Source organism: Rhinatrema bivittatum, chromosome 1, assembly GCF_901001135.1.
Source record: "Rhinatrema bivittatum chromosome 1, aRhiBiv1.1, whole genome shotgun sequence".
In the NCBI taxonomy this organism is placed as follows: Eukaryota; Metazoa; Chordata; class Amphibia; order Gymnophiona; family Rhinatrematidae; genus Rhinatrema; species Rhinatrema bivittatum.
Genome location: NC_042615.1, coordinates 819,898,594 through 819,911,722, shown reverse-complemented (window position 1 = coordinate 819,911,722; position 13,129 = coordinate 819,898,594). Strand labels below are relative to the sequence as shown.

The 13,129-nt window shown below is 44.0% G+C and overlaps 1 protein-coding gene across 2 annotated transcripts in view; it reads left to right on the top strand.

Annotated features, from left to right (window-relative positions):
- LOC115078902 (threonine--tRNA ligase, cytoplasmic) overlaps positions 1–13,129 on the top strand; it is an 87,104-nt gene that overhangs the window by 14,333 nt on the left and 59,642 nt on the right. For both annotated transcript variants that reach the window (XM_029581985.1, XM_029581993.1), the window contains exons 3-9: positions 1,721–1,911; positions 2,830–2,953; positions 4,023–4,144; positions 5,243–5,360; positions 7,528–7,592; positions 7,703–7,781; positions 12,408–12,554. In XM_029581985.1, the coding sequence (XP_029437845.1) occupies positions 1,721–1,911; positions 2,830–2,953; positions 4,023–4,144; positions 5,243–5,360; positions 7,528–7,592; positions 7,703–7,781; positions 12,408–12,554 (846 nt within the window). The remainder of the gene's footprint in view (positions 1–1,720; positions 1,912–2,829; positions 2,954–4,022; positions 4,145–5,242; positions 5,361–7,527; positions 7,593–7,702; positions 7,782–12,407; positions 12,555–13,129) is intronic.

The window sequence follows — 13,129 nt, the reverse complement described above, 5'->3', positions numbered from 1 at the left end:
TGGGATAGGAGGCGATGTCCTTTCGTGGATTGCAAACTGGCTAAAAGACAGGAAACAGAGTAGGATTAAATGGGCAATTTTCTCAGTGGAAGGGAGTGGGCAATGGAGTGCCTCAGGAATCTGTATTGGGACCCTTATTTTTCAATATATTTATAAATGATCTGGAAAGGAATACGAGTGAGGTAATCAAATTTGCAGATGATATAAAATGGTTCAGAGTAGTTAAATCACAAGCGGATTGTGATAAATTGCAGGAAGACCTTGTGAGACTGGAAGATTGGGCATCCAAATGGCAGATGAAATTTAATGTGGACAAGTGCAAGGTGTTGCATATAGGGAAAAATAACCCATTCTATAGTTACACAATGTTAGGTTCCATATTAGGAGCTACCACCCAAGAAGGAGATCTAGGTGACATAGTGGATAACACATGACACTGAACCACTTCACTGGCTTTTGCTTTTATGTTTAGGATAATTGTCCCTGCTAAAAGATGAATCTTCTCCCCAGATTCTGGCAGACTGGGACAGGTTTTCCTCCAGGATCTGCCTGTAATTTGCACCATCCATCTTTCCCTTGAACTTCACAAGCCGCCTTGTCACCACTGCTGCAAAGCATCCCTACAACATCATGCTGCCACTGTCTTGCTTTACTGTTGGGTTGGTGATAGGGTGGTTTGCTGTTTTATTCCACATGTGTCATTTAGCATTGAAACTAAAAAGGTCCACATTAGACTTATCAGACCACAAACCTTTCTTCCATGTGCATTCAGTGTCTGTTTCTTTCCAAGTGCTAAGCAGCATGTCATGTGACTTTTCTACAGCAGTGGCTTCCTTCCTGCCACCCTCCCATACAGGCCATGTTAGAGTAATCTTGAAATTGTGGAGCAGTCAACATTTTCTCAGTCTCGGGCAGAGACCTCTGCAGCGTGGGTTTTTTGTAATTTAATCTTAGGCATCGCAGTGACCTTTCTACAGCTGTTTGCTTAAATTGTTACTACTGTCTTTGGAGTGATGGCCTGTTCACTGCAGTTCCGATCTGTTTCCACTTTAAAATGATGAACCTGGCAGGGATGTTTGAACACAATGAAATTTTATCGCCTTCCCCAATCTGTACGTTTTTGAATGACATTATCCCAGAGTTATTTCAGCAGCTCCTCGTTCGGCATGTATTGTGCTTCATGTTCACTTCATACAACAGAAGCAGCTGGATTCTTTATCCAGGAGGTGTCGGATCAGCTCGGCTAACGTGATGGGCTCTATACCTTGTTAAGGACACTTTTTGAACTGGAGCTAATTTGGGTTTGTGACAAGATGTGAAGGTTTATACAATCAAGACTTTTTTTTTTTTAATTTTTAAGTACTTTATCAATATTTCTATAATGGTTCTTTTATGATGAAAGTGCAGAGTATTGTGTAGATTAGTGAAACAAACTCCTATTTTAATGCATTGTAATTTGTATTTTTTAGTCAGCAGAAATATGAAAAATGTCCAAGAGATGTGAAGATGTTTACCAGGCTCTTGAGTGCTGGTGAAGAGTATCCAAAGTAGAAGGAGTTTGTGCCTCTGATTCCACACATGATGTTTGTTTGCAAACGGATGTGCAGGCTACTGCCTTTAGTTTTCTTATAGCATAGGGGTTTGTTTTTTTCCCACGACTTTCCTTTTTTTTTCCTTTTTATGTTTTTAAATCTCTTCCCCATTTAATTTTGTTCCACAGTTAAATCCTTGGCCTGCATACATTGCAGAGCGTCTGGAGATGTACGATAAGCTGAAAGCAGAGCATGACGCCCTTCTGGCAGAGAGAGCTGCGAAAATGAGCCAAGCTATCACAGTGACTTTGCCTGATGGCAAACGCGTGGATGCCGAGTCTTGGAAGAGCACACCGTATCAGGTTGCTTGTGGAATCAGGTGGGAGCAGCTCAACTCTCGCTTCCAAGAAATTGCTTCTTGTGGGTTGCTATTAGACTCGCTGAAAGGGTCGAAAGGGTTTGGATGCCTAACTTTGGAAGTTAAGCTTCTAAATTGGCCTGTTTGAAAATGTACTCGTGCTGAGTTGTTTCCTTGTTGCACTAAGATGGCCGCAGGGATGGAGGTAAGGCAGGGGGAAATGTTAGGTGCTTAGCACTGACTTTTCAACACCTCCCCCCCCCCCCCCCAACTCCTCCAAACCCTGGGGAATAAAAGGCTGAAACTCCTCCTCCTTTTTAAACAGTCAAACCACCCAAGGATCATCTCAGCCCCTGTCCCCCCCATCGGGCCTGTTCTTCTTAAGCCTTGGGAGATTCCTAGTCGGATCTCCACCTCAAAGGGACCAGGACACAGGCTGTGGGCATCAGACTGAACTTCGGACTCAGGTCGGATCTTTTCATGACGTGATGCCCCCCACTAGGATTCTCCCTGAACTCGGCCGTTGCACAGATGCGTAGGCAGTGGCAACTGGCAATCTCCCTCCCAGGAACTAGAGAGATGGACACCAGCACCCCAGCAGAGTCAACGTGGAAATAGCTCAGTTGTACGGTTTCATTTGTTGAATGTTTGTGAGAAATGATCAGTAAGTATGATTTGATCACCCAGTCTGAGCCCAGCCTGTCTGCCCTTGAGGAGAAGACCACACTGGAAAGGTGCACGCTCTTCAGGAGGGATTCTCCATTACCCAGGCCACAGGGGGTTTCCTCTAACTACGTAGGAAGAGCTCCCTCCCTGGGAAGTGTAGGAAGAAGGGGAAGGATGGCAGGAGCACCCCCAACTTATAAATACTTTTATGGCCCTAGGGGAACCACCACCACCACCCCAGCTAAGGCCTACATGTTTGTTTTTAAATTGCAGTCAAGGTCTGGCCGACAGTACAGTCGTTGCTAAAGTTAATAGCGTGGTTTGGGACCTCGACCGCCCTTTAGAGGAAGACTGCACCTTGGAGCTGCTAAAGTTCAACGATGAAGAGGCTCAGGCGGTGAGTGCTTGTTAGATTTCGGGGGGGGGGGGGGGGGGGTCTGTGCTGTCCGTGTGCAGTTGCAAGAGGATATCTTTGTTGCACAATAAAACTCTCTCGCTTTGGTCCAGTGACACCAAGAGCACTGAAAGTTCCCCTTTAATGTCCAAATCCCCTGCCTTTGTGTGCTCGAGGAGGGGGCAGAGAGAGATGGATTCTTAGCCCTCATAGATACTCTGGCATCCTAAGAGGTGGGTGGATCAATTGCAAAACCAAAAATATGTTAAGGAGTGAAGAATCCGCCTCCTGTCCTCCCTCGCATGGATTGGATGGAAAGCAGTGTATTAGGGGGCGTAATTGCCAAAAATGTGTTGGCCAATGTAATTGTGCCCATGAATTTGTGAAATACATGCATCCTGCCCCGCTCCCCCCACCCAAAAAAAGAGATCATCATAGACCCCTGATGTCGTAAATATTTTGCTGTGGATTGGAAGCAGAATGAATGCAAAAGAAAATGTTGTTAGGGGATGACCTGGGAAAACGGTGGCCAGGTCTGACTGCTCTTGACTCCCCAGAAAACAGCTTTTGAAAATTGTCCTCTGTATTTGTTTATTCTCAAGATTGTTTTATTTTAAAGGGCTTGTTTTAACCTGTGAATCATTTTTTGTCTTTTATGGAGTTTGGGGTTTTTGGCCCGGAAGCTACTTCCATGCTTACTGGGACCAGTAGCGCCATGACTTTTCCATTATCAGCCTTCCCATCTGCCTGGTCCAGCCATTGCAGTGATGGGGGCCCTTGGATCTCCCCCGTGACCTGATGTGCTGGTGCGTTCCGGGTGGCCAGTGGCTGTCCCTATGGCAGTAGCCCCAGGAAGCCCTGCCTTTACAGCCCCCGCTGGGATCTCCTGCCTTGAAATCTGCAGCGCCTTTCCTGAGCTATCTGGTAACCCAGTGCAAAAGGTCCCCCCCCCCCCATTGAATGAATTCAATTTGGTTTCCATACAAAAAGAAAATATGGTTCTTTAGTAGAAGCTCATTCAGGAACACTGAGGGCTGGAGCTGATGTGGTGTCTTGTCTCGGACTGCTGCAGGTTTACTGGCACTCCAGTGCGCACATCCTGGGCGAAGCCATGGAGCGTGTCTATGGTGGATGTCTGTGCTACGGCCCTCCGATAGAGAGTGGTTTTTATTACGACATGTACCTTGCTGATGGGTAAGTTCCCTTCCCAAACTGTCCCAAAGGTCAGCCAGTGTTTAGTTGACACCGGCTTGGAGTGTCTTAAGATCTGCTAAATGTTCGCTTACTATAGGTTTTGCATTGATGTGACTTTACAATGTTTCGTTTTTTTTGTGAGCCCCTGCACTCTTGCTCACCTGCCATGAGGATCCCAGACAAGGAACCTCTTTTCCTTTAGTTGAATTCATTATGAGGATCCTTGAGTTGTTGCACGTTGTTAGTTGTTGGAATCAGATTGTATTACTGGCACTTAATTCTGTATCGATGAAAGTACTTGGTTTGGTTGACGGGCATGGAAAAGTTCTCTTCCGTGTCTTCCTGCCTTTATTGACCCTTCCCAATAGAAGTGAAATTGCTGGATGATTCCTTACCACAGAGAATCATTAAAGATTGTCGTCTCTGAATCACGGTTGGCATGGTGTATTGCAGACTGAAAATGAATTTTGAATGAAGCTTTTTCTGTATTTTTCTTCAAGATTTGGACACTTTTAGGTGAATTTAGTGCTTTGCTTTTTTTTTTTCTTTAGTGGAAACGAGAAAAGCAATCTAACCTGCAAAACTGGCTGCTTTAGTTTATTCGTTCTAAATAAGCCTCTCTGGGGAGGGAACAGGGTTGCTCCCAGTTAATGCTGTCAACTACCCTGGTTTGTGCCCTAAACCAATTTCATACTTCTGGGTGTGCATTGGTTGTCAGGACCTTTTCACTTGCAGAAATGAGAAGAGTATGGAGAAGCAGGGGACACATTTAATAGTTTACAGTTTGGTATTGCACCTTTTTAGAACACTGGAGAAGCTGAAATTCTCCCCTGGAGCATAGTGCTGCAGTATAGTGCTACAATACCTGCAGGAGAGTAAACCCCCCCCCCCCCCCCCCCCCTGCAGCTATCCTTTTAGTTTCATTTTTGTTTGGTTTTTTTTTTTTTTAGTCTATCAGCTGAATAAAGGCAATTAAGCAATTCTTTTCACTGAAACATCAGGACCTCGTGTGTCACCATATTAAGTATTTCAATCCACATCTGTGAAAAATAAAAGGATCATTTGAAGCAAAGTAAAGATGTTTCTCTCTCTTTATAGATGTGTGTCTAGTAATGACTTCTGTGTTTTGGAGAATTTATGCAAGAAGATCATGAAAGAGAAGCAGCAGTTTGAAAGATTAGAAGTGAAGAAGGAAACATTACTTGAAATGTTTAAGGTAAATCTTCTGCTTTGTTTACACTCTACCTTGCTGGAGATGCATAGAGATGTCCTTTGTGGGAAGAAGAGGGACGTGACCACTCTGAGCTGACAGTCTAAGATGCTATATATCAACACCCTAGGCCCCGAAGTGGATGGATGGACTGTGCTACAGACAATCAGACAGAACGCTGACAAGGAAGCAGTGCAGGGTTGTGACTGACAAGAGGCAAGGTGATTGGAATACCTGTCCAGAGGGGTTTTAAGACACGATACACATGTAGAGAGCTCCTCTGGGTCACCTGGCCAGACAGACGCTGAACTAGAAGCAGAAGAAATGTCTGAGGAGTGGGAGGCGCTCATGTGCGTCTTTTGGGACTTAGAAGATAAGAACATGCCATGCTGGGTCAGACTGAGGGTCTATCGAGCCCAGCATCCTCTTTCCAGCAGTGGCCAACCCAGGCCATAAGTACCCAAACATTTTCACCTGGTTCTGAAAATCAAGGTCTTAATTCCCTCGATTCGGAGTGCTCGCTTATGTGAAGTGAGAGAGCGTGCTAGGACCGAAATAATGGCACTCTTTGCCTGTGCACATTAGCTGGTGGAAAGAAACTTTAAATGTGAGCTCAAAACCTGGCTATTTTAAGAAAACTTATGATCTCAATTGAGAAAGTTGGAGAACGCTTATGTTTTGACTATTCTAAGACCTATGTAAGCTTGATTATTTTTTTTTATTGTTTTATTTTGCTTTTTAGAATGTTAATGCTTAATTTATAAAGCTGTAAACTGTTGTGGTCTTCATTTGGAATGACAGTATATGTAAATAAAATAAATCCTATGCTACTCATGTCAGTAATAGCAGTGGCTAATTCCCTAAGTTCACTTGATTAATCGTTTAAGGACTTCTCCTCTAGGAACTTATCTAAGCCTTTTTTAAACCCAGCTATGCAAACTGCTCTAACCACATCTTCCGGAAACAAATTCCAGAGCTTAATTGTATGTTGAGTGAGAATTTTCTCCAATTTGTTTTAAATGTGCTACTTGCTAACTTCATGGAGTGCTTCCTAGTCCTATTATCTCAGAGTAAATAACCAATTCATGTTTATCCGTTCTAGTCTCATGATTTCATAGACCTCTATCATATTCCCCCCCCCTTCCCCCAGCCATCTCTTCTCCAAGCTGAACAGCCCTAACTTTTCTAACCTTTCCTCATAGGGGAGCTTAACCTAATGTGGCTGCTCAGCTATAATAAAGCTGCTGGTGCGTAAAAGGGGTTGGCAGCCTGGATGTGCCCAGTAATAGAAAGTTGGTAACTAGTCTGGGTGGTTGTAGGCCTTTGACCTTGGCTTTACAATGCACTTAAGGCATTGTAACCTAGTAGATGGTGGTAACTGGCCCATCTGCACTGCCAAGGATATATCCCAGCTGTTTGTCGTGGAAGCTTGACCATTTGTAAGCTCTTTCCTGATCCAGTCCAGTTTGTGCTTTTTCTCATTGGTTCTCTCTCATCCTGCATAAATGAGTTTTGTACAAGATGCCATACTTAATCCAGCACCCACCCCACATTTTCTCCATCCTATCTCTTACCAGCAATCTTAGAAAGCTGACTTTTGTCCTGTTTGTGGTTTTTCCAAGCCTGTTGTGCAGGTCTCATAGAATTTGCTTATTGTCAGCAGTAAAACATTTAGAGAAGCAAAGACTGTACATAGGCAGAAATTATTATAAGATACAGAAACTGTTACTGGTCAGAAGCTGAGTTTTATCTTATATGGAAATATATCGTTGGGAATAAGACCACCCAAAAGTGCAAAGCTCCAAATAATAAATCTATGCTAGTAAGTAATGAGCTTCTGTTTATTATTGATATTAGTTTGTATTTCTTGATTTCTTCAGATTAGCATATGGTTATGCTGCCTCTATGCATGCACATACATTGGATTAAAGAAATGTTACCAGAGCTACTGTGTGTCTTTAGTGTCTAATAAACCCAGGGGTGGAGGGTATGTGGCAGGACTGACAGTAACAATCTCGGCAGTCTGTTGTACCTTATTACTTAATGGAATTCTGTAAGAAAAAATGGTTACGTACATACTTTTGCTAATTCTCCTTAAGTTTGCAAGAATATGTGCAGATATAGTAACTAAAATTTCACTTCTACGTTTGCTTTTGTTTTTGTTTCTTCATAGTACAATGATTTCAAATGTCGAATCCTGAATGAAAAAGTGAATACTCCAACTACCACAATATACAGGTACAATTTGGCAAATATAGATTGGCAAAAAATTGAATCTAAAAATATTCTTAGAAGGCTGTCATGAATTGGGTTTAATGGTGCTTTTTTTTGTACATTTCTCCTTTTAGGTGTGGCCCTCTAATAGATTTGTGTAGAGGGCCTCACGTCCGGCATACTGGCAAGATAAAGGCTTTGAAAGTTCACAAGGTAAGCCGTGATGCATGTAGCTTGGATTAGCGCCTGCTTTTTTGTCCACTGAACTGTTCAATAGCATGCTAAATGTATGGCAGGCTTAAAACCCTTAGTTTGTGCTCACAAGCTGCATTTTATAAATGCCAAGCATGCATATTATACGCTGCTGAAGAGACAGCCCTCGGACAAGACCCTTTCTTTCTGCCCCACGTAAACAGCCAGAACAGATGGCCATCCTCTGCTGCTGTATGGTTTATTTAGGGAGGGAGGGGTTAATCTCTTTTTTACACAGTTATACAAAAATGCACAAAGAATGAACAGACATTAAATTCATGCAGTGGCTCCTGAACAGATCTGCGGACAATATAATACGGTCTCGGGTAAACCTCATGTGTGGAGCATGGAAGGGCCAAGTGACCACACAGCCAGTGGACCTGCTTTTCCTAACGAGAACCTCAGTCTGCACATTACATTGGCCATCAATATGGGACCCCACACGTTTCCTGCACAATCTTTATTGGGGGAAAAAAGGGGGTTTTCCTGTGCTGACACCCCTGAATCAGACATGACACTTGCAAACCTCGGTGGCTTATATATGTAATGACGGGAAAAGGTGCCGGTTTAGTTCAGTTGAAATTCTCTGGAAGGTCAAAGTGTATTGTGGTGATAGGAGGCATTTTTATAATTGCCCTGCCATTGGTTAAGCAATATGCAGATTTATGCACCAAAGAAGGAAACTACCATATTTGCCGGCGTATAGGACACACTTTTTTCCCCTCAACATAAGGGAAAAATACGGAGTGCGTCCTATGCGCCGGTAATCAAAATTAACAGCATCTGGTGGGGGGGGGGGGGTTAGGGGGGGAGCGAGGGCGTGCTGCCCGATTGGCCGGTGCTAGGCTAAAGGGGCTTGCCAAACTATGTTGGGACTACCTAAATCATCAATTCGCCTATTACAGAATGCTGCAGCACGGGTACTGACAAATACGAAATTGAGAGAACATAATCTCTCCTGTACTTCAAAGGTTACATTGGTTGCCAATTGAATTTAGACCAAAACATAAAATGCTTTGCATCATTCATAAAAATTTTATATGGAGAAAGGACTGATTGGCTAAACTCAGTTATAAGATTACATGTCCCTCAACGTGAATTGAGATCCGCGAACAAAGGTCTGCTTACTGTTCCTACAGTAAGATCTGCTCATCTCAGCGAGGTCAGAGACCGTGCGATTTCCATCGCTGGTCCAAAACTATGGAACACCTTACCACCCGATCTGAGATTGCAACCAAATTTGAAAACGTTTAAAAAGGAACTAAAAACCTGGTGCTTTCAGCAAGCTTTTCATGAGGAATGCAAAGGATCCAGTATGATTTGATTTTTTGGAGCGAGTGTTAATAATTCTGATCTTATTTTTATACCCTTTATCTCCTTTTTATTTTTTAATCAGTTTTATTTGTTCTTACTTGTTTTATTTACATTGTCTGATTAATGTAAGTTTTAATCCATACTGTGAATTTTTTATTAATTTATTGTTTTTTTTTAATATGTTGTAAACCGTAGAGATAGAGACACAGTTCTCTCCACAACGGTATAGAAAAGCTGTATAAATAAATAAAATAAGATTTTGATTGGGGGAAGCCGTGCTTCGGCAAGCCCCTTTTGCCTAGCACCGGCCAATCGGGCGGTGCATCCTCACTCCCCGAGGCCATTGTGTCACTCTCTACCCCCCCCCCCCCAAACCAGACTGCTCTGGCACCATTTACCCTAAGTCAGTAGCTTGCCCAGTAGTCGCCAGGAATCTTCCCAGTGATATCAGTCTGTAGCTTCTCCCACGCATCGCCTGGAACAGCGAGAGGAGGTCCTGCTCTCCACCTCACGCTTGAACCTTCTCTCACTGGAAGCCCCACCCCCTTCTCTCAGGGATGAAATGAGCCGCACCCTGACCAGGCTGGCTAAGAAGCCTTCCAGGATTTGCAGGATTCGTGTGATCAAAGGGGCCTAAAGGAGGCGATCTTGAATCCAGAGGCGACAATACAAGGTCGGCTGCATCAGACCCCCCTTCCCCAAGTAAAGCTCGAGGCAGGAGAAAGAGCAGTAAGCAGGATCTCTCTCCCCCCACCACCTCTCTTCCTTTTCTCTGGCTTGGGTCCACGATGGGAGGGGGAGAGGGAGGCCTAGGCTCATACTCCAGAAGACTGGCAGAATTGGGCCAAGTATTAAAAAAAATAAGCACCAATTCTGTCACTTTCCTGGAAATTAAGAAAACATCAGAGAGAAAGGAGTATGGGGAAAAGAGGGAAAATTCAGACGGAATAAAATCTGTTGAGGATTTAGTTTGTGCTCTTAAAAAAAAAATAAAAAATAAAAATTTAAAATAAAATATAAAAATAAAAAGCTACAGTTGATTTTTGATTGGGGAAGCCTCCTTTTCCCAGCATCGGCCAATCGGGCAGCGCACCCTCGCTCCCAATGCCACCGCATCACTCCCCCCACCGGACGCTGTTGACTTAGTGCCCCAAAGTTCTGGTTATAAGTCAGTTTAACATACACTAAACTTATATAGAAAATTGTTTTTCCTTAAAAATATGTATAAAAAAGGGGGTGCGTCTCATACGCCACTGCGTCATATATGCCGGCAAATACGTTAATTGTAAAATGTTCAGTGCAAGCAGCAAGTCACAGAGGCGGGAGGCAGACTTGCTGTTATGTGGTTGGCTGATGTCCACAGTGCTGTTTGAATGGCAAACGGGTTTTCCCTGCACGTACCCGGATCAGTCCAGACCCTGAGTTATGTTCCCCTTCCAGCAGATGGGAGTCAGAGCAAAAACCGTAAGGACGGCCCCTAATAGGTTGGAGCGCCCTCTGTGTCCCTTCACTTTACCTCCAGAAATGACCTTTTCCAAAATCTACCTCCCTAGATATGTGGGAGAAGTTGAGCGCGTGATTGTCCCGTGTGCGCGAAAGGTTAGCCATGTTGTGAAGAGGCGTTTCAGGGGAGGGATTTGCACTTACTTGCAGATTTTTGCATTTTGAAAACTGGGCCTGTAATTAATCCTGGGGAAAAAAAAACTCTGCGCATGCGCTGGCAGGGGTAGTTGGTGTGCAGATAATTTTGGTTGGAATTTTCAAAGGGAGAATGCACTTGCACCTTCCCCCGTTGGAAAATTTGAGCAAAGTCTATGGGTAAGAAAATACCCACAGCCTTTTACACCCGGGCAAGTAAAACAAGCTCCCCCTTTAATTCACATGCGGTTTATGATGGTAGGAGTTAGCGTCTGCCCGGCTGATGCAGACAGTTGCACGGCTTTACCTGCTCTGGACTGTGCGTTTTCTGTGCCCAAGATTTGCTGCCAATGCAGCAAACGAAAATGTGCGTTCCAGACTCTGTGTACAGCTTAGCGCCTTCGCATGGGCATCAAACATTACTTCTCCATGCAGAGAGATGCGCTGGCAATAACCCAGGATTTCCTAATGCTGGAAACCTAACTCCTGGTCGGAGGTGGAGATAGGTTTCCAGCATTGCTGCATTGGCCCTTTAAAAGCCTCAACACCAAGGCAAAAAAATGTGAGATTTATTGGGCTAACTGCTGCCATGTAGCTGGATATGTAATGACTTGTGCGGCTCTCTGGCTGCAGTTTTGCCATTGCCACTTAGCTGGATAAGTTAGCCAAATAAGTTTAGTAATTATCCCGTAGGTGGCAGCAGTGAAACCACGGCCAGATAGCCGGGTAACTCATTACTCTTTTTTTTTTTTTTTTTTTTTTTTTAAACACCCGATGCATTTGTGTAGCATTAGCTTACTGCACCGGGAGTCAAAACAAATGTTTAATCTGTGCATTAAAACTGCACTGAAATCCAGATCATCTGTAAGTGATGTTCTCCATGGATGGCGAGATTAACAGTCTCACAAGTGGCATGGCCCAATACCCTGTGTCAGCTCCCTGCCTAGAGGCCGTGATGGCTTGCAGCAAAGCTCCCTCAGTCTGTTTTCAGCCGTGCAAGCAATACTACTATTAATCATTTTTAAAGCAGTAGCAGTGTTTGGCAGCAGCTCCTCGCTTCACACGGGTTCCCTCAGGTTTTCTTTTTCCTTTTTCCTTTTGAAATTTTTTAAAATATTTTTTTCTGAATTCATTTAATCATAGCCAAGATGTAGGCTTTAGGGTTCTAAAGGTGCTCGGTTTGTAATTCAAGCAAGCTTATAGCGTGTATTTGCTGTCTGTTCAGTGTGGGATCGTCCAGCCGTCTGTTACTGCCGAGGGCTTCTCTTGTGCCTTGCTCCTGCCAGCAGCGTATGTGTTGCACCCTTGCAGAGTGTGCCGTGGCTCGCTTCTCCACGTTTCTTGCTTCCTGTTGGCAGAACCACAGCAAACTTTAAAAAAATAAATAAATAAAATAAGCTGTTAGAACATTTCTCGGACCCCTTTTCTTCTTCCTTCTCAACGTACAACTGAAGCAGATTCATTGTGGCTCTCCTTCCTTGCTTGGGGATGTTCTCCCCTCCGCATGTAAGCGGTAGTATCTGTTCTTTAGGTGAGGATTTGATTCGAGCAGGCTGTGCTTTTTTTTTTTTGTCTCTGTCCCTGGGCTCTGTACTATGAATTCTGTTTTTGACGTTAACCCTCCGTTTTTCCCAGAATTCCTCCACGTATTGGGAGGGCAAAGCAGATATGGAAACCCTTCAGAGGATTTATGGAATTTCATTTCCTGACCCCAAAATGCTAAAAGAATGGGAGAAGTTTCAGGAGGAGGCCCGAAACCGAGATCACCGGAAAATTGGCAGGGTGAGTTGAAGCCTGAAGGTCTTCCGGTTGCTCTAGCGGCACGTGCTAGGAGCAGCCATGCTCTCTTGGTCTTCCAATACGCTGGCACGTCCTGCAGTGCTTCGCTGAGCATGGCTGGGGTCTTGCACAAGGTCCTGCAGTGTTGTAATCAGCGGAGCTGCCATGTTTGGTTGGTTTACAGAGGACATGTACCGAGATGAAACAGATGAAAACTGGGGCACTTCTTGAGCTGATTAAATCAATCAGTGGACTGTAAATGTGTGGACACTGTGCAAGTGAATATTCCTCCTCCCCAGTTCCCCTGACTTTCAAAGATAGCAGTTTCCCAGTGAAAGAACTGAATATAAGGGTCATTCCATGCTTCATCATGGCTGCAGAGTTTTGTAGGTTTCATGATATCAAATCCACTGAGTAAATAACTGGAGAAGGGGGAGGAGTTGCCCCTTTGGAAGGGATCTAGTTTAATATCTGGCCGGAGGGTTAGCTGGGCTGGACTGGGGCTATAGCTGTATTGCTTGTGGCAAGTTAATATTTTGTCTAAGTTTGATGGGTGGATTATTAATTTGCGTATTTAG